The sequence below is a fragment of the Cryptomeria japonica genome, chromosome 10, assembly GCF_030272615.1.
Source record: "Cryptomeria japonica chromosome 10, Sugi_1.0, whole genome shotgun sequence".
Classification (NCBI taxonomy): Eukaryota; Viridiplantae; Streptophyta; class Pinopsida; order Cupressales; family Cupressaceae; genus Cryptomeria; species Cryptomeria japonica.
The window spans coordinates 452,298,552-452,318,773 of record NC_081414.1 but is presented as its reverse complement, the minus strand read 5'-3'; the positions used below and the strand labels follow the sequence as shown (position 1 = coordinate 452,318,773).

Genomic DNA, 20,222 nt, shown 5'->3' with positions numbered 1-20,222 from the left:
ATGTGTGAAAAGGTCACAACAGGTATGCCCTTAGACCCATGATTTTGATGAATTATTAGCAATGGAATATCAAAGTTGCAATGGATCCACAATGCAAGAATTTTGTTTGGGATTTACAATAGACTTTCTAACTTGGACATTTTTTCTTGAGGAGATCAAGTTTGTTGGGTTTTTAAAAAAAAAATAGTTTGTCATGTCATATGCCGAAACAAATTCTTTTTCGATAGTAATCATGAACAAGGGCGTGGATGTGTTTTGACATTTATCTCTACCAAGTGGCAGCCTTATCACATTGTCTATGGTTGTGGCCCTTTGAAAAGGGCTTTGTGGGTCCTTTTGAATTGATAGTAAGTGTTGGTTCTCCTTTCAGCAACAATCTCAATCCTAAGATATTCACCATAAAGGTTAGACCCAGGGATAGTGCAAACAAAGGGGAAGTGATCTATGCTCAGACCAAGGAAGTGGAAGGCCAACTTGATAGGAGGGTGGATAAGGCCTCCTCTTCTTCTTTAAGCCATGTCAAGCTCAGGAGGTATTTTCGAGAGATCTTAATTGATAAACAACAATTAACAGAATAGGAAGATCTTTAATTAGTTAGTTAGAATGAATTATGTGACAATAAATAAATTACTGGCTGATATTCCCTATAGATGTTTGTATTTGGTTTCTCACAACATCATCCACCTACTAATGACATCATACACCTACTAATGACATCATACACAAATCCTCTATGGATATACAACAACAGTGATTTCTCCAAGGATTTAGCATAGTTTATATTACCGAATGTGTGTATGATGGAAGATTACCTAACCCACTAGTGTACACACAACAGAAATGCAAGTTTTCAATTTTATGTGGCTTGAATGAGCTGAAGATGCTGAAATAGATTGGTGCCTGTCCTTGGGAACACAAAGTCTGAATACTGCAACCATATATCATCTTAACAAAATCTGTTCTGAGGTTTAAATAAATAGAATATCATTGTCTTACAATAATTTTAAACTCCAAACTGGAGCAGCTATGAAGTTTAACTATTTTAATGTCATTGCCTTACAGTAACTTAAACCCACAAATGTAATCAGCACCAGATCATCCTTATCCTTTACAAATATTGTACTACGTTCCTTCAAAGTATGGAAACCAAACTAACAAATCTGATAGCAAATGTGTAAGAAAAGATTTTTCAATTTCCTTAAAATTTTCTTCTCTTCTAAAAAATGCAGCACAGTGAAGGTGTAATGTCCCTTAATAAAATACCCTAGTTTGCAGTTCTTCCTCAACACGTCTCTCCTGCATCATCAAACCACGATGGCCCACATTCAAAGGGTTTGGAATTTAGAGCCAAGGCCCCATCATCACACTGGTTGGATTGCGTGGTGGCATGATGCCATCACCCGCTCTGTGAGGTTTCTGCGCATTTATGGTAGACAGCTTGCCATGTACCGTAGGCGGTCGTATGATGTGACCACCAAAGCTCTCTGTGCTGCCACAAAAGCTCTGGCCTTGAATCCTTTTGATTCTAACCTGCAACTTCGTTTTGCCCAGCTCGCCATTAGAAACAAGTTGCAGATAGCCACTCTGCCAGAGGAGCTCAAATCAAAGCCAGGCTACATTGGCTCAAGGTGGGCGATAGGGCCTCTAAGGAATTTTTTCTGGCTTTGCGTGCCCGTCATACCTCTGTAGGGATCAAGAAAATCAAGGAGGGGCAGGCTTTTCTTACTGAGTTGCCTGACATTCTGCAAGCCTTTGTCCGTCATTATGAGAAGGTGTTCACAACACAGGGAGACTCTTCGGCCAGAGCTCAAGCTTTGCAAGACTGCTTAGCTGTTGTTCCCAAATGGCTCTCCGAATCTCAACAAGCCTTTTGTGAACTCTTACTGACCATTGATGATCTCAAGGAAGCTGCTTTTTCTATGGTAGATGATAAAGCCCTTGGCTATGATGGCTTCCCCTGCGAATTCTACAAAGCTCTTTGGCCTTGTATTGGTCCTGACCTCCATAAGGTCTATCTGGAAGCTTTTCATTCCCAATCCTTGGGAAAAATGATTAACCGAGGCAACATCAAATTTATCCCTAAGGTTGGGGATCTAGAGGACATTTGCAATTGGAGGCCTATTACCTTGCTCAATGTCTCGTATAAGATCATTGCCAAAGCCTTGGCTCTCAAGATTCGCCATCTCCTGCCTCTTGTTGTTCGTTTGGAGCAGACTGGATTTATCAAGTCCAGGTTTATTCTGGACAATATTATTGCCATTTGGGAAGGGATGAATTGGGCCAGACGCTCTAAATAGCGGGCAATCTTCCTTAAGATTGACTTCGCTAAGGCGTATGATCGCATTGAGTGGCCTTTTATTTTGGCTATGCTCAAAGCCCTTGGGTTTGGTCCCCGATTCATCCAGTTTGTCCAGATGTTATTCGGAGATGCCTCGGCCTGTATTACCATTAATGGTTGACAGTTTGAGCCTTTTGGCCTTTTCAAATCCATTCGCCAGGGATGTCCTCTGGCTCCTACTTTATATGTTCTTGCGGCAGAAGGTTTTGGTTACTTACTTGCTAATGCTATCTCTGCTGGGTGTGTCTGTGGTATCTCCCTGCCTGAGTCATCTTCTCAACTTGTCAATGGCCACTTTGCGGATGATTCCTTTCTCACTCTCATTGAGGAAGAAGACAATGTGCAGGCCGCTCTTCATTGCCTGAACACCTTTTGTTTGGCTTCTGGTTCGGCCATTCAATGGCACAAGACACAATGTTATAGGCGTCTTTTCTGCCCGCCTCGCCTTGGATTCTCCAATATGATTGGAAATGGCTTCACCATGGCGAAATTTTTTGCTTTCTGGGCATTCCTTTTGCCTTTCAAGCTTCACCTATGGATCTTTGGAATGCTGTTTTAGCTAGGATTGAGAAAAAGTTGGCCTACTGGATTACCAAGCCTCTCTCTTTGGTTGGTAAATTCCGAATTTGCTCCAAGGTGTTGGCTGCCACCCATGTCTATTATTCCTCATGTTGGGCTCCTTCCAAGGCCTCTTACATGAAGTTGGAAAGACTTCTGCAGGCCTTTCTTTGGGCCTCTGGGTCTGACCATCAAGGATTCCATAGGGTCGCTTGGGAATACTGTTGTCTTCCCAAGGAATCCGAAGGGCTTGGCCTTATTTTTACCCAGAAACAAGGGCTTGCCTTATGTGCTAAATGGATTATCAGAGCCTTATCTGGCGACGAGGCTTGGAAAATTCTTCTGCGGCATTGCATTTCTTTAGGCTTTCCTACCAACAGGCTAGCTTGGAAGGGGATTGGTTTTGAAACCCTGCTCATTATGAAAGATCCTGTTCAGATCCAGGGTACTTTTGTGGTTAAAAGCATCTGGCGTGCTTGGGAAGCTATCAAGCCTTGGCTTCGATGGGCTGGTGATGGTTTTCGGGATGGGTTATCCATGAATCAACACAACCTCTGGTGGTCACCTCTTTTTCAGGTGCAAGGGTTACCATTGGCCAAAATCCAAGGTGTTAGTGCTCTGCGTTTTCACAAACGTGGCATTAGAACAGCTAAGGATCTGTTTTCCAGAGCTTCTATGAGCCTCCGGTCATAGGAGGACCTCCAGGTCCAGTTTCGTCTGTCTCGACCAGATCGACAAACGTATGACCTTCTGGTCTCGGCCTTACCCTCAAACTTGTTACATAAGCTTGGCATTCGGTCTCTCAGACCTTGGTGGAAAGATTGGAAATGGTATCCTTGGACTTCTTTCACCAACTACAAACCCAAAATAGGTTATCTCTGGTTGGTGCCTCATTTGCCTATGGTCCATATTCTCAATCAGCGGTGGCACTTGCAGTCTTTTTAGACTTCCTGGAGATTCAAGTTTCTTGCTGTCTGGTCCGTCACCACTGAACCCAAGATTGCACACTTTGCTTGGTGTGTGCTTTTCCAAGGGTTGCCTTTGGGTTCCAGACTTAAGCATTTGGGGTCCCTGATCCCCGATGCCCTTTTTGTGGTCACCCAGAAACTTTTATGCACATTTTTTGGTTCTGTAGAAGAACTCAACAGTATTGGAGCTGGATTCATGATTTCTTTCGGCCCGAGCCATTTTCTTGGCATATGGCTCTTCTGGGCGATTCGCTTAGATTCCCCTTTACATTTTCCCAGATATGGCATGCTTTCAGAATGGAGATCCTATTCACTCTTTGGAAGGATAGAAATGCATTTATTTTTACTCACAACTTTTTGGATATTAATGTCTCGCTTTATGCTAAAGCTTGCATTTGTAATAATGTATTAATGTAGATTCAGGTGCAAGCTGACAAAGTGGCCCTGGAGGTGGGCCATCTTCAGTTTCTCCTCCAGCACTGGGGCAACGCCCCTTGTGTGGTTGCCAGAGTGCCGCAGGATTTTGTCTATGCCGACCGCACTCCACCCTGTGGCTGCTGCCACGGTCACAGTTCCTTTGCTCACCGCTCTCAGACCCCGCGGTCCCAGGCTCCTTGCCACTCCTCGGGCGGGAGAGACGATGCTTGGAGGCGCTGCTCGGCTTCTCCTCCGCGTCGTGGCTCTGCCTCGGGGTGGCCCTCTGCTGCTCCTGTGACTTTTGCTCCTCCCGCTGGTGATGGTTCTGGGTGTCCCTCTGCTACCACTTCCAAGTTTCCTCGCTTGGCTCTGGCGATTTCGCCTCCCAGGCAGGAGGAAGGAGAAATTGATAAAGATCCTGAAGATGGGTGGTCCGTGCCGGACCCGACTCCTGACCCCGCTGATCTATGGGGCAAGAATGATGATCTTGATCCTCCACCCTCGGTTGCCTCTGCTTTGGCTGCTTGAGGAAGTTTTTTGATGAATAACTTGTTTTTTTTGCTTTCGGCCACTGGCCGTGTGACTCTCGTGGGGTGATCTTGTATCCCTTGGCCTTTTTTTGTGAATATGTACTTTAATATTTTTAATTTAATAGAGAAGGCCTATTCATCAAAAAATACCCTAGTTTACCCTAGATTATAATTCTTAGTTATTATAGGAGGGTTAAAAGGGGGAGTGCCTTCAACTCTTTAATAGTAAAACCCTGCAACAAGTTAGGAGATAGTTCACCAATTACAACATATAAGTAATTAATTACAAACATACTAAGTAAAGAATGAACCGAACATGATAAAATGAAGGAAGGCTGACTATGTAAAACGAGAAGACTAACTATGATTCATAAATCAAAGAGAGCTAACTATGATTAATAAAGTAAAGGAAGTTATCTATGATTCATAGAGTAAAGGAAAGCTAGATAAATATAAATGCAAAGAAACATGGATCATAAGTAGAAGAATCCCAAACAAAGTGAGTTAGGAGGGATGACTCAATAGGGTGTCCTTAACAACCGTTCTCCCTTAACCATACTTGATAGGGTGTCCTAATCACTGTTCTCCCTCAATCAAGTCATACTTAGTAGGGTGTCCTAAACGCTGTTCTCCCTCAATCGAGTCACCTTCTCCTACTCATATGAATCATTATCATCACCATCATGATAGAGAAGATGCAGATTGCCTCAGTAGGGTGTCCTAAGTCTAACCCTCTTAAGCCCAAAGGCAGAGCATCTTCGCCACACTTTGACCTCATGTGGACTCTTCCATACAAATGAGGTGGCGTGCTTAGAGGTGACCCTTAACGCCGTTCTCCCTACTGCAATCATCCTTCTTCTACCATGTCTGATAATAATCAAACCAGAATATATATATATATATATATATATATATATATATGTATGTATTTATGTTATATATCTATCTATCTATATATATATATATATATATATATATGCAAAATATCATATTTCATCACATTTTCCAGAATATATAACCATAAGTGACTCTAAAGTATGCTGTGTAATATATAACAGTGGACTGTTATTAGACATTAGCATGCAAAGAATGCTGTAGAAGTATGGTGCACAGAATCACGTACCAGAATAGCTTAATGTCTTAACATGGATATGACAGAGAGTTCCTTTTACTTGCTTTAAGTTCAATTTGTTTTCCTCTGTGTTCTTCCTTTGTATTCCTTTGCCTTAGAGGCCTGACCCTATTTAAGTCGGGTGAGGGGCTGGGGAGAAGGATCACGTCTTCTTGTATGGGACGTGTCCAATCCAAGGTGCATGTCTCTTACCAATTGATTTGTTAATTATTTGTTTAGACATTTAACAATCATTCCCAGATTAACCAATCATGACCGGCTATGCCAAATAGATTAGAGTGAAACAACTATCAGCATACGTAAACAAATATGATTGAACTAATATCGATAAGCATTAAACAAATATGATTGAACAAACTAGATCGATAATATTAAGTTTAACAACCGAATCAATAACATGAAGATTTAGAATCGGTTCATGACAGAAGGAGACAATTTGCATGCAAATTTTCCCTCATATCTTCATTATAGAGTCAGATCATTACTACACTATATGCAATCATAAATTCTAACCAGTCTCCTTTATAATTGAAGATTTTTATATTGTATATCGAAGTCCACAAAGTTGGGCGCCCAAATTCATGCCAACTATTACAAATAAAAATACATCAGTATCTCCTTTTCTCTTTGAATATTTTAATTGTTTTAAACTAAGTTGCCGGTTCGGATTCTGGTTTGAGATTCGAGTTCGCAAATTCGTTCATTTTTTTTTGGGGGTGGGTTTGGGTTCACTTTGGGTTCGTCCATACAAAAACATATAGAAATAAAAAAATAAAAATATATACATATATGCAGCAGCAAATAAATAGCAAAATACACCACCATATATATTAATGTTGTAGACTTTTAGTCCAAATGGCAAATAACATAGCAAAATGCCAAAATACACCACCATATCGATGTTTATGTTAAAAAATAATAATGTCAACATTAGCAATCAGCCATCACTGAACAAATGAGATAGGTTTTACCTATTTGACCTTTTTAGTGGTCTAATTTAGGGTTGGAGGGTCGAATAGACTAAATTAGGCAAAAAAAATACTTCAAAAAAGTTTAAAGAAATGTCTTTTTCACCCAGATTCGTCCCGGGTTCTGCCGCTGGCACTGAAATTCGTCCAAAATACGTCAAAATTCGGCCAGGGTTCCTCTGAGAGAATTTCCCTGGCCAAAATCGAACCCTGACAGAATTTGGGGAGATTTTGTAATGGACCAGTATTTGTTGCGAACCGAACCAGGACCCGTGGGATGTTTTGCAGAATCTGGCAACTTAGGTTTTAAATAATTCTTTTTGAATGATTTCGAAACAGTTTCCTTTTCCAGCATGAAAATGATTTGTTCGCTTGACTACAGTGTTTCCAATTTGACAAGCTTTCCATTTTTTTGCCTTCATTTTGTTTTTATGCTATGCTTTTTCTTCGTCTTTTTGCTTTTTGTATTTTTCTTTTGCTCCATTTTATTTTAAATAAATTAATAAAATGATTTAAAAACTTTTTTCTTAGTTTGAGGAAAGGATATTCAAATTTCATGGTCCAGATGGCACTTGGCTAATTTTCACATGACAATGACTTTTGGCTTAAGATTTTTTTTGAACTTTGAACATTTAGATCAGCACTTAGGAAAGTAAGATTTGATAAACTTAGGATTTTAATATTTTAGCAAATTTTGATACTCAGGTTTTGGAAACATATATGAAGGCTAAAAATTTAACACAGATAATTTTTGCTAGAGGGCATAAGATAGGACAATTTTAAACTGGCTTCAACACAAAGTATTATGGATTAATTTAATATGTGTCAAATGATGTGGTTGAAAGTACACATCTTTGGTGATGGCTTGTTGACAAGCTTCTCGAGGCTTAATGTGTTTAATGATGACTTTAACATGGTTGAGGTGGTGTTTGACAAGCAAGCCCACTTCCCAATGAGATGAATGATTGGTGAAAGTGGGGTGTGGTTTAATGTGTGCAATAAGTTTGACCTTTATGATCCCAATATTGGCCACTAAATTGCCAATTCAGTGAGGTTTATGGTCATACATGCATAGCAGGTTTGAAAGGGTGGTAGGGTGACAAGGCAGCAGGAAATTAGAACTTCTAAACAAGGTGACAGTAACTAAGATCTTTAAACCCTTATGTTTTCTATATCATGAAACTTATTTGAGGTATAACGATACATGGTTTGGGTCTCTCTGATCAATGGTTACATGCACTAGCAACTTTTTGACTCTCTAAGTCTCAGATGATTTCATATCTGGTATATGGTATTGTCAGTGTGAGATTTTTTGTAACTTTGTCAGGCTAGGGAAGGTGGGCAATCTAGACTTGAGTTAATTTTAAACACGCCACTCTCAACTAGAATACAAGGAATAAAGCATTATAGGAGGGTGAATGATGCTTTTGTTTTCTTGGCTATCCATGTTTAAGAAATTTAAGTATCAAGAAATAATTTCCCAAGAAGCCAAGTAGGTGACCTCTGAGTGGGGGGGTTGGTTTGTAGGTCAAATCCTGATTTTTCTTACTTTATATTATATTTTTCTGATATTATAGACTATTTGCCATTTTTGTCAATCATAATTGTGTTAAGACTGCAGGGCAGAATGTTGCTTGACCCAGATTTATGCATATGGCCTTTATGAGCCAGGATGATCTAATGAGTGTCCCGTAATTCGAATCTTCAATTGAGTGTTGCTTTTCTTGTAACGCACTTAATAAGAAAGGTTGATGTAGAACCATGATGATAATATGTAATGCACAGATCTTTTTTATCAATTTATTTGCGCTTAAATAAATTTATTGACTTCCAGGACACTTTTTATAAAATTGAAAGAGTCTGTTGTGTTATTCCCATTGGTATTGTTTGTCTTATTATACCTCTTTTTTGGGTGCTAAAAATGTAGTCCACAAATAATAATTTTTCTTCCAAGCTATCTTTGCCTTCATTTACTGGCAAGACAGCAAAATTTAACACTCAACTGCTGGAGCCTGTGAAGAATGTACAATGCCAAGTGTATTAGTACTTATTTATAACAAATATTGACAAATTTTTCTGGACTGTATATGATGTTTAAGAATGAACAAGGTTGTTTGTAGATTGTTTCAAACCTAATGCTTGGTCTTGTTATAGTTTTATTTTATGAGCTGTTATAATAGTGTAAAATGCTAGATACATCAACAGAATTTCGTTTCCAAGGTTTCCATGCATTGCTCTCTATTTATAATCTTAAAAATGTTTTAGTGGTTGTATGACACATTTATGATGTACTCATATTGTGTTTTTTGGAAAGGTAATGATTTCACATATTGCTTGTGTATACCTTTTTGATATTTAGGTATAGCTGGATCAGTGCTTGTTAATGAAGGGCGTATTTCCAGAGTTTCAGACTTCTTTTCTGGTGCTTTTAAGGTGTGTTATTCACATAACATATCATTAGCGCCTATAAAACTACTAATCCATTTATGTTTTTCTGGGTGGTTTGTTATTTTTATGGTACTTTCACTTAACAGGAAATTCTGAGCATGGTTACTTGGTCTTTGTTTTTTTTAGTTTCACTTTTGGTATCTAGTTATGTTGTGTTTTCATAAATAGATGTTATAGGAGTTATAAGGTAATTGGAGGAGCTTTGGGGGTGGGAGGATGGGAGAGGAACCATGTCATATGTGGTCTTTTTTGATTTTGTTGAAGTTTTCATTAATTTAGAAAAATAACATCAACTATGGGGATGAGTTACTGCTGCACAGCCCTGGCCTTGAGTTTGAACACACTCCTCTAGACATATGCAAAAAAAAATACACAATAGGGTCTATCATGTTGAGCATTAAAGCAAAGAGAAGCAAATAATAGTAGCTTATCCACAAGCTGTTACAAAACTAATTATCCAATGGGTTCTTTCTAGTTTATATATTGTACTGACATTATGTACAATGACAATCACCTTTAGGTTGGGGCCTGGGCCCATTTCCTTGCATTTCTTATTTATGGGTTTCTCTGCTGTAGCTTCCCCTATGTAAACCACTGCAGATTGTATGGTAGATGTATATGTGTAAATTTATGGATGAAAATATCTTTGCCTCAACATTTTCAGAAATCTACTATAACCTCATTTTAATATCTTTGTTTTTTCTGTTAATAAATTGTTAAATGTTCACACCAATCATCTGATTTAATGCATACAGAGAGCACACAATCAAGCTTAGGATACTGTCTTGGATCAGATTTCACCCAGGAGTCATAGCCAGACATACCTGACATAACTTGCCATATCATAATTAAATTAACATTGGCACGGACTCAACTTATCATGTCAATCTCTTTCTTACTAGTAGACCATAAGCTCACTATAAAATATCAGGTTGGCATTTAGAATCGAATTTCTTATGCGTTGAGTATAAATTTTGTATTTTCTTCTTCAACCTTTGATGTACTTTTGAACTATTTGCAGTAAAAACATGTGCAAAAAATATTCAATAGCATAAGTAAATAAATTGAAAGTGGTAGCATTGCAGGAAAAAAAGGATCTTTAAATGGGACAGCAAAATATAAGATTTCTCACACAGTGGGATCTCCTTATATGACATTGAAAATAACAATTGAAAAATACACTAAGCATGCCATTTTAAAATGCCTTTGGGTGGGGCCTTTTCTTTATTTTTAACTTTTAGAACAACATGATTTTCCAGCCCTTGGATTCAGTCTCTTTAGCTTTGATCAATGGTGGGTGCACAGTCCAAATGTTGTCAATGGTAGAAGCTTTCAAAACATCACTATTGTGACATGTAAATGTTAGGTGATCCATTGCTCTTGGAACTTTGGAGGACCTTTGATACCCTGTTATTTTCAAAAGCCTTGTGATTGTTTGTTTTGATTTCGATCAATGATGGACATTTGATTACATCAAGCCTTCATAATTTCTAAGGTGAAATTTATTACAAGGAGGTGAAGCTTTGCCCAAGCTGTTATCGGGAAAAAGTGTATAGTTAGTAAGGTTAATTATCAATAGTTAGTTAGCCGACGGGTAGGTAGTTAGAGTCGCGACGGTTGGGTCGCACCCCTTCGGCAGTCATATATTGTACCACCTTCGGGTGTTGAGGAATGTAATGTTAGTCGTGTGACATGTAATATGTACGACAGATATAATATGAACATCCTTTGACATTAATGGAAAGATTATTCTGGTACTTCTTTTGTAATTGCATTGTGCATTACTGTTCGATTTCTGTATTCTTCCTGTTTACCCAGTGAGGTAAACATTTGGCGCCGTTGCCGACACGAACTCAGGACCGGAAGACACGGATGGCGCACAGAGACAATGGGCCTACCCGTTGGTGAGGTGAATCCCGAGGTCGACGATGCCCAAACAGAACTCTATATAGGAGAAGACACTGCGACGAGAGAATTTTCGATTCTACTCCAAGTAGCCATTCAGACCCACGTGCGACGAGAGGCGGCGGAGGCAGGAGTCCCACCAAGTGCCGTGTGGACAGCGTTGGAAGTGAGTCCGGAGGTAAATCGGTTGATGAACCATCTCCCTCGACTGCTAGCACAAGCATCGTTGGCACAACAAGCTCGCCTGGAGGAGATTGCCCGGGAGGACCGACGCCAAGAAATTTTGCAACAGTACGAGGAACGGGAAGCAGAACGAGATGGCGCGAGGGGCATTTGAACCGTGACCCATACGGGACGGAATAAAGAACACTTACTGTAATAATTATGTCATATTGTTGGCATAAACTTGTCTTCCACATTATGAATGAATAAAAGTGTTCTACTTTTTATGTCATCAAAGCGGTCTGGCAATTAATGCCCAATACACTGAATAAAGACAAAAATAAGCAACAATATATAGATGAACGTGTAGTAGCCCAACGTGCCTTGATCCTTGAACAGCAAGCGGAAAGGCGACAGAGGTATAAGCGAAGAGAGGAGGAACGCTCCGAAGGGGACGGTGAGGCCAGAGGCCACCCACGGAGTCGGGAGGAGTTACTTGCGGAAACCCGCCGCAGGATAGAGTGTACCCAAACTCAGTTGAGGGAGTTGAGGGACTTGCCACACACACCAGAGGCTAGCAAAACTCCAAGGAGTGGGGAGGAGGTAGTAGAGGGAGAAGACACCGGGGCTGCCAGGAGTGTCGGAGGGACACCGGGGCACGGCGGTCAAGCACCCCTTATAGGATCTGACCCATCAGGAGTAGGACAACAGCCACCACCAGTGGTAAAAAGGCAAGGTATGGCACAAAAACAAAAACTTCCAAAGTTCCATGGGGATGGGAAAGAAGACCCTGTCCGCCACTGTCGCACGTGTGAAACAATTTGGGGAGCGAATGGTGTTACCGACGAGGACGATTGGGTAACACAGTTTCCCGCAACACTGAGGGGCGTAGCCATCGACTGGTTTTCGGATGCGGACAAGGCCAAAATTGGCACATGGGTAGACCTAAAGAAGGAATTTCAAGCAGAGTTTCGTCTCCTAAGAGACGATAATGAGATCGTAGCCGAAATCTACAGCACGAAACAGAGGAAGGACGAGACTGTCCGAACCTACAGCCGGCGGCTCAAAGAGCTGCTAGGAAAGATGGAGAACCAGCCGGCAGACGGATTGAAAAAACGGTGGTTCGTGGAAGGCCTAAAGAAATCCCTTAGACGAAAAATGAAGATAGTACCCCCTTCTTCATATTCGGACGCCTATAACAGGGCAATGGATTTAGAGAGTGAACAGAAGACGTCCAAGAAGAAGAAAAATAAATCCTCGACGGACGATGATTCCTCCTCGGACAAAAGTGATAGTAGTGATGACGACTCTAATCGGAAGGTACGGGCTCTCCAAAAAGATATGGAGCGAATGATGAGAGAGATAAAGGCAACGAAAGGAAGCACAAGCAAGGGCGACGAAGGGGAGTTATGGTGCACGGACTGCCGTACCGACGGACACACCAAGGGGTCTTGTCCGAAAAAAGCATTTTGTGATATTTGTCAGATTGCCGGACATCTTACCAAGGAGTGTCCGTACAATATGAGGACTCGTAGCCAACAGGTCCTCTTTGCAGAACCATCTGCGTCAGCTGGCACGTCTCAGCCTGCGAGCAACAACGCCTCGTCTGGCGGCTACCGAAACAACAGGCGAGGAAGAGGCAATAATAACAATACGAATAATAGAAGCCGAATCCAATACGACGCTAAAGGGCGGCCGATGATACAATGCCGAGCTTGCAATCACTGGGGGCATTTCGCTAGAGACTGTACGGTGGAGGAAGCACCACAAAAACTTTGCAAGTGGTGCGGTCCCGGGGACCATGATGATGGCAATTGTCCCAAATCTGGCGTGAACCTGTTGAATGTAGAAACGGAGGATGCACTCGCCATAACAAGGTCCAAGACGAAAGCAGCCACTTATCCAGACCCCCGTACGGAAAAACAAAAGGCACTGGAGGCACGAGCGGAATTGGAGAGGGAGATGTTGAGGAGCAAGGGTGCACAAAAGCTGGCGGGTACTTCTCGCTCTGAAGGAGAAACAAACATTATAAACCAACTGTTACAGGTCGAGATACCTGTCAAAATGAAGGACCTCCTAGAAAGTATGCCGCACTTGCGAGCGACGTTGTTGCAATCCGCAATAGTAACCCCAGTAGGCCAACCAATACATGGCAAGGACAACCTTGGCGAGACAGCAGCAGACCCATTAACCCTGACGATCAACAATGGTAGACACCCAGCAGTGGTGGAAATGGGTATATTGGGCACCATCCTGACCGACACAATTGTCGATGGCGGGTCGGGAGTAAATGTCTTGCCAGAGGAAACATGGAAAAAATTGGGTAAACCTACTCTCTGGCCGTCCACCTTTACTTTATTGGGAGCAGACCAACACGGCATCAAGCCGCTGGGCACACTCATGGCGCAACAGGTGACGATCGGAACACAGCCATTCGTCCTGAATTTTGTGGTCATCCCATTGAAGAAGAAGGGGTACGACGCCATCCTCGGCAGAGGCTGGTTGGTGGCGGCCAAAGCAAATCACAATTGGAAGAAAAACACCTTGTCCATGGAAAAGGCTGGCCGAAGGTATACCATTGACCTCAAAACTCAACAGGTCAGTGAAGAGTTGGCGTCGGAGTCAGAGTCCGACAGAGACGATACCGAACGAAGGGAGATAAAACGCTGAAGGGAGGGAAACAAACGCCGCACAGCCACGCCTACCGAACGAAGGGAGATAAAACGCTGAAGGGAGGGAAACAAACGCCGCACAGCCACGCCTACCGAACAGCCACGCCGAACCGAAGGGGAATAAAACGAAGCTACCGAAGGGAGAAACAACGCCGCCTACCGAAGGGGTATCCCGTGGAGTTACGGTAGGCTTAGGGCGTGTTGTATTTTGGCAAACGACCTTCGCATGTTACACCCCGCGAGCTGCTAGTATCAGTCGCTGAACCAGAATAAGCCCAAAGGGCTTGAACCGAACTTGGCAGCCGCAAGGATTTTTCAAAATTACCGTGCAGTGTAGTGCGGGAGGTGGACGAAGATTTGTTTTGAGCATTTTATTAGCCGGAGGTAGTTGAGGATTACAGCCGTACGGCCTACCTGCCAGGAGGTAGTTAGGTGCCTTCCATCCGACAAGGGCAAATCAAGAAGCGGTTAGCAGGTCAATGGAGTCTGCGGGAAAAAGAAACTGGAAAAAACAATTGCAGGATAGCAGCCATAAGAAGCCGGATGCACGTATTCTCCCTTCAGGTGTTCGAATAGCAGGTGGCACAATGGAAGCCAGGCAGAAGAAAAAGACACCACAGCAGTCCACTGTACGAGGGAAGAACACCTCCACTTCACAGAATATCACTTTTGAGGGATTGAATGGGGTGGAATGTCGGAAATGGTGGCAAGACACGCCGGATGATAATTTGGTGAAAACAAGTCTCCGCCGAGCAGGGGTAGAATGGGCTATACGGATGCCTGTGTTCGCCATTCGCGAGTACGAGGGAGCATTGCGGTATATGGTTGATACCTTTGATAGCCGCTCACGGACGAGCACATTTGAGTATTTGGAGAAGGATATCACCATATCCTTCAAACCTGCAGATTTCACCAGAGTATTTGGCATCCCAGGCATACATGGCAAGAAAGTGGACTTGAAACCGAAGAAGATGACACGGGAAGAAAAAGAACATTGGATTAAGCGAGTGTCCCGAGACTTGACCCCCGCAGAGTTGGCGAGCATCGTAGACGCCACGAAGGGTCGTGGGATGCGCAGGTCCTTTGTCGCAGAGGGTCACTGGCGATGTATTATGGACGTCATCAAAAGCAGGTTGACAGGGTCGGGTAGGGCATCAGACATCGCTCTACCACAGATAGTATTGATGAACGGGTTGATGAACGGAGTCATCTATGATTGGGCTACCTTGTTATCCGAGCGGATGTGCGCCTTCTTGATGATGGAGCAGCGCACCTTTTACATGCCCCACTATGCCATTGGACTGTTCTTGGAGGCTACGCGAGAAGCAGTGCCAGAGGCTGAGTTGGAGGTACGGCCACAGGGACCCTTGGCGGAGGGTGAGCCTCCTATCATGCATTGGCGACATCTGGATATTGGACACTCTTCCGCGAAGCGGAAACGGGTGTTAGAGACCACCGCAGCAGAACCAGATAGTGGGCGAGAAACTTCTAGCAGTGCAGAGGATTCCGAGGATTCAGAGGATGAGGACGACAGTAGTAGGGCCACAGACGAGGGGAGGATGGAGCCCGCCGGAGAGCGAGTGTTGTTTGCACCACTCACACTCCCACTTGGCACACTTGTGGGGCCGTCCGCGGGTAGTACTTCGATTCCGGCATTTGGACAGAGCCGCACGCCCGTTACACTCAGGCCCATGCAGCCGGCCGCAGCACCTTCCGTCATACCAGCCGCAGGACCGATTCCCGCGGAGGCATGTACTGACAGCACGGCGGAGTTGTGTGGACCACCGCAGGGAGGCCTGGCAGAGGAGATAGTTGAGACGGAGCCTCAGGTGCGACTGGATGTCGTAGGATCCGATGCAGTGGTGACGGTTGCGGCCTCCTTGTTGGAGGAGCCCATCACGGGACATGTCTCCACGGGGGCGAGAGGGTCGGAGGTGTTGAGTGCAGTTCCATCAGTGGCGGCTATGGGGAGTTGGCTGACCCGGAGATTCCAGATGACAGTGACGCCACCCGTAGGAGCAGCTGTACTCTCACCTCGGCGAGAGCCTCCCACTGAGGTGGTGGATCTGGAGGATTCCTCGGCGGAGACGCAGGCAGAGCGACAGGTCCCTGGAGAGGGTGTTCCTACCGGCTCAGAGCAGGCGACTGCTACACTTGAGGGGGCGGGAGACACACCATTGGGCCAGCGGGATGCAGTTGGTGTGGTTGAGGAGACTTTTGAGTTACCACGTGGGCCTCCTGTACCTACATCGGGGCTAGAGGGAGAGGACATTGAGGTTTATCTGGCAGATATGGTGACGAGGGGCCGGCGAGTGGTGGCCGCGGCCCAGACACGGTCTCTACAGCAGGTTGTGGAGGAATTAGAGCAGGTCCTCCAGTTTATGCGAGAGGGCTGTCCCGCAGCTTTTACCTCATGTTTTGAGGCACGAGGGTGGCCAGTTACCCAGACGGAGGCGATGTTGGAGGCTTGGCGTGTGCCTCAGCCGGTCGTGGAGAGTAGGGTGACGACTCTCGTCCGGGAGATTGAGCAGGTTTATAGGGAGGCCTACTATACCTTACGCCAGACACAGCATGAGTCCACGGTTCGCGAGGCTGCTCGAGTGGAGTTGGAGCGGGACACGGCCAGGCAACAAGCCTCGTGGGCAGCCGAGAGATCAGAGTTGGTCGCACAGCTTGAGGCAGCCCGTGCAGAGAAGGTTGCGGTGGATGCCCGTCTTTCAGAGGAACAGGGTGCGCGGAGTCTCATCCAGCAGGAGTTAGATGTTGTTCAGGCTCAGTTGGTTCGCATGACGGAGTCCGCCGATACCAAGGAGAGGGAGCTACTGGAGGCTGCGCTTATGGTGAAGACTGCCTTAGAGAAGGTGTTGGTAGCAGAGCGGGATGTGGCGGCACGCACCCAGCAGGTCTATGAGCTCCGCGCCTGCCTGGCGGCCCAGCCACCCGCATCTCACCCTTCGACTTCAGGGACGCTTCCTCAGCCCCCTCCTTGACTTTCACTTGGTTGTATATTTATATTACATTGTCTCCATTTTGTTGTTAGTCGTCGGAGACGACTTCTTTTTTGGGGGGGATGATGTTATCGGGAAAAAGTGTATAGTTAGTAAGGTTAATTATCAATAGTTAGTTAGCCGACGGGTAGGTAGTTAGAGTCGCGACGGTTGGGTCGCACCCCTTCGGCAGTCATATATTGTACCACCTTCGGGTGTTGAGGAATGTAATGTTAGTCGTGTGACATGTAATATGTACGACAGATATAATATGAACATCCTTTGACATTAATGGAAAGATTATTCTGGTACTTCTTTTGTAATTGCATTGTGCATTACTGTTCGATTTCTGTATTCTTCCTGTTTACCCAGTGAGGTAAACACAAGCTAGATTTTACAATATATAAATCTAAGCTGCAAGGGAATAAAAAGGAAACAATCTACATTGTAACAAAACCTCTAGTTATGGCTGTGTGGTCATTGTTGTTATGTTTCTATTTGGGTGTTTCCCTTCTGTCATTGTGGTCATGTTATTCTCATGGCAGGTCTCTAAGTCTATATTGTAGGTGTCATGGTGTTTACATCCTAATAGCCATGCTGGTTTTGCATAGATGAAATTGAAAAGACAGGTAACAGCTAGAAACAATATGTAAGTGTATTGGAGCTAGTGGTAGAACATTACAAGCTGTAAGGATACTATCTATAATTTTATATGCTATCAATGTTGTTGGAGGCTTCTAGAAGGCAATATGATTGTAAACTTTCTAGGAGATTGTGGAAGATAAGGCGAGGCTTTAACCTTTTGGAGATTTCCTACATTAGGTATCTCCATGAGATTTGTCCCTTATTTAACTATCATATAAAAAATCTTTCCCTCTTTCCACACATGAGGATCTTTCTTCTAATAACATTTAGATAGATTGGTGAATTCCTAGCCATATTGATAGTATCTCTAGAGTTCTTGAATTAAGCAATCTAACCCCAATTCAAAGTTTTTGATGCAAGTTGGGGATGTAGATATTGAGCACTCAATTTTTTGAAATCAAGCCTTCAGTTTTCAAATTATAAAAATTGTTTTTCTTCAATCTAATTGGCTCAAATAATTTGCATCTTATTACCGGATTTCACAGATCGACTTTCTACATGAATTTTTTTATGAAAGGTCATCAATAAGAGTTGATATATTTGCACAGTGACTTTATTATGATCAGTGATCAACAAAGCAACCTACCGTAACATCTATATGTACAATGAAGAGCGGTGATTAATAATATAAGAATATCAACGATGTAATATACAGCAAGTTGTACATATGGCAAGAATGAAGGCAGTGATCTTTTATTAAATACAAGATCGATACACATCAGGCATCGATTTTAAGAAGACCTTGATTAATTATCTACAGTAACTAGATACATTGGAACAGTGACAAAACACAGAGTGATCAGATCTTCATGTTAGTTATCGAACCATTCATAATGTTGATCGAAGGAGCTACTATTATTTGTCGACTCCATTGAGAATATAAATGACTAGCATTACAACCATTGAGTTATATAAATGAACAAAGACATCGTTTAAGCATGTGCAATATATTTTACTATGGACCTGAATAATAAAAATGGACAGAAGTTACAACTAGCAATAGTTGAATACAGCGATAATGATTGGTAAGGCAGCAATAAAAGAAGAAGAGATAATTTGTTAATACAGTGGACAAATTACAAGGTCCACTTTGTATAGAGCAGCGATTTCATAATAAAAAAAAAGGGGATGTGATTATTTATTCATTATGTTGACCACTTTGTTAAGAAGCAAGCCCAATACTCATACAAGAAGGATGCTCAATAAAGATTAATATAGTGATTCAGAATGTGACTAGAGAAAGCAAGCATAGAGATTTACGGTGCTGGTTGGAAACGGAGATTGAGGAATGTAGACCGACTTGCTATGAAGATCATGCGATTTCATTCGGCAAGTAAAGATTAAGAATCTAGTGATAATGATGAGAGACTTCTTTAAGTCGAGTCATGACCAAAGAATGGCATCTTCGAGTTTCAGAATTGATAAGTTGGTTCAATACAGAATGTTTTGATCCTGACGTGGCGTATGTTGCAATCCCTCAATTTCGTAATCATATAAGGCTTCGATTTGTTTAGCTAAAGTTCTAATATTATTTTTCTATGAAGATTACAGTTTATAAAAGCATCGACTAAGTTTATTAAGAAATGGCAGCGTATGATTAAGGAAAGGACGTGATTAAGTACTCCTATAATAATCTCCAAAAGGTGCGATCCTGTGCTGAATAATATCGTGTGATTCAAGTTAACAAAATTATCATTATAAAGAAAGGGTGCGATTACTAAAGGAGTCAACTTGTTTTGATAAGATGTGACTTATCTTTGGAAAACTCTTCAATAAGAGGCATGTCTTTACAATGAATATATATATATATATATATATAGAGAGAGAGAGAGAGAGAGAGAGAGAGAGAGAGAGAGAATATGATGGTGTGTGTGTATGAAGACAATCATGTATGTAGTGTGGTAAATGTAGAATGTATGCTGGATAAGTGGGTTAAAAAGATATATCATTCAGAATTCTAAAGCAGATCTTGAGAAAAATATTTGAAGGAAAATTGTGTGTACATATCTTATCATTCATAAGCAGATTTGAGAAAGGAGCAAACTGAAGATTTATGGAGAGAATTTATTATTAAAGGATATATCAATTAAGTGAAGAATGTAATGAATAGAAGATCATTAAAGGCAGATTTCTGAGTGTATGTCAGCAGATATATAAGTTTATGTATGCAGATTTATGAGGAGAGTATGAGCAGGTCTGTATGACTGATTAGTAATATTCATTATAGCAGATTGGTGAAGATTATCTTCAGATGTATGCACAGTTCTCAAAGACAAAGATCAGATTAATATACAAAAGATATGAAGGAGGATGTTAATGCAAATATAAAGAAGAAAAATCCAGCAGCTATAGAAGAGTGAATTATTACATATCCTAAAAGAGATATATGCAGATTTGAAAAGATTGTAATGCCCGTCATCCGTGGAAGAAGCAACTTTGTCAAGGTGGAAAATCAGATTAATGTGAAGTGGGTTGGTGCTCACAAATTCTGA

At 42.4% G+C, this 20,222-nt stretch overlaps 1 protein-coding gene across 3 annotated transcripts in view; it reads left to right on the top strand.

The window, feature by feature from the left end:
* The window catches only part of LOC131067529 (uncharacterized), a 126,368-nt gene that overhangs the window by 29,363 nt on the left and 76,783 nt on the right, over nt 1–20,222 (top strand). For all 3 annotated transcript variants that reach the window (XM_058002566.2, XM_058002565.2, XM_058002564.2), the window contains exon 2: nt 9,271–9,344. In XM_058002566.2, coding sequence (XP_057858549.2) covers nt 9,271–9,344 — 74 coding nt within the window. The remainder of the gene's footprint in view (nt 1–9,270; nt 9,345–20,222) is intronic.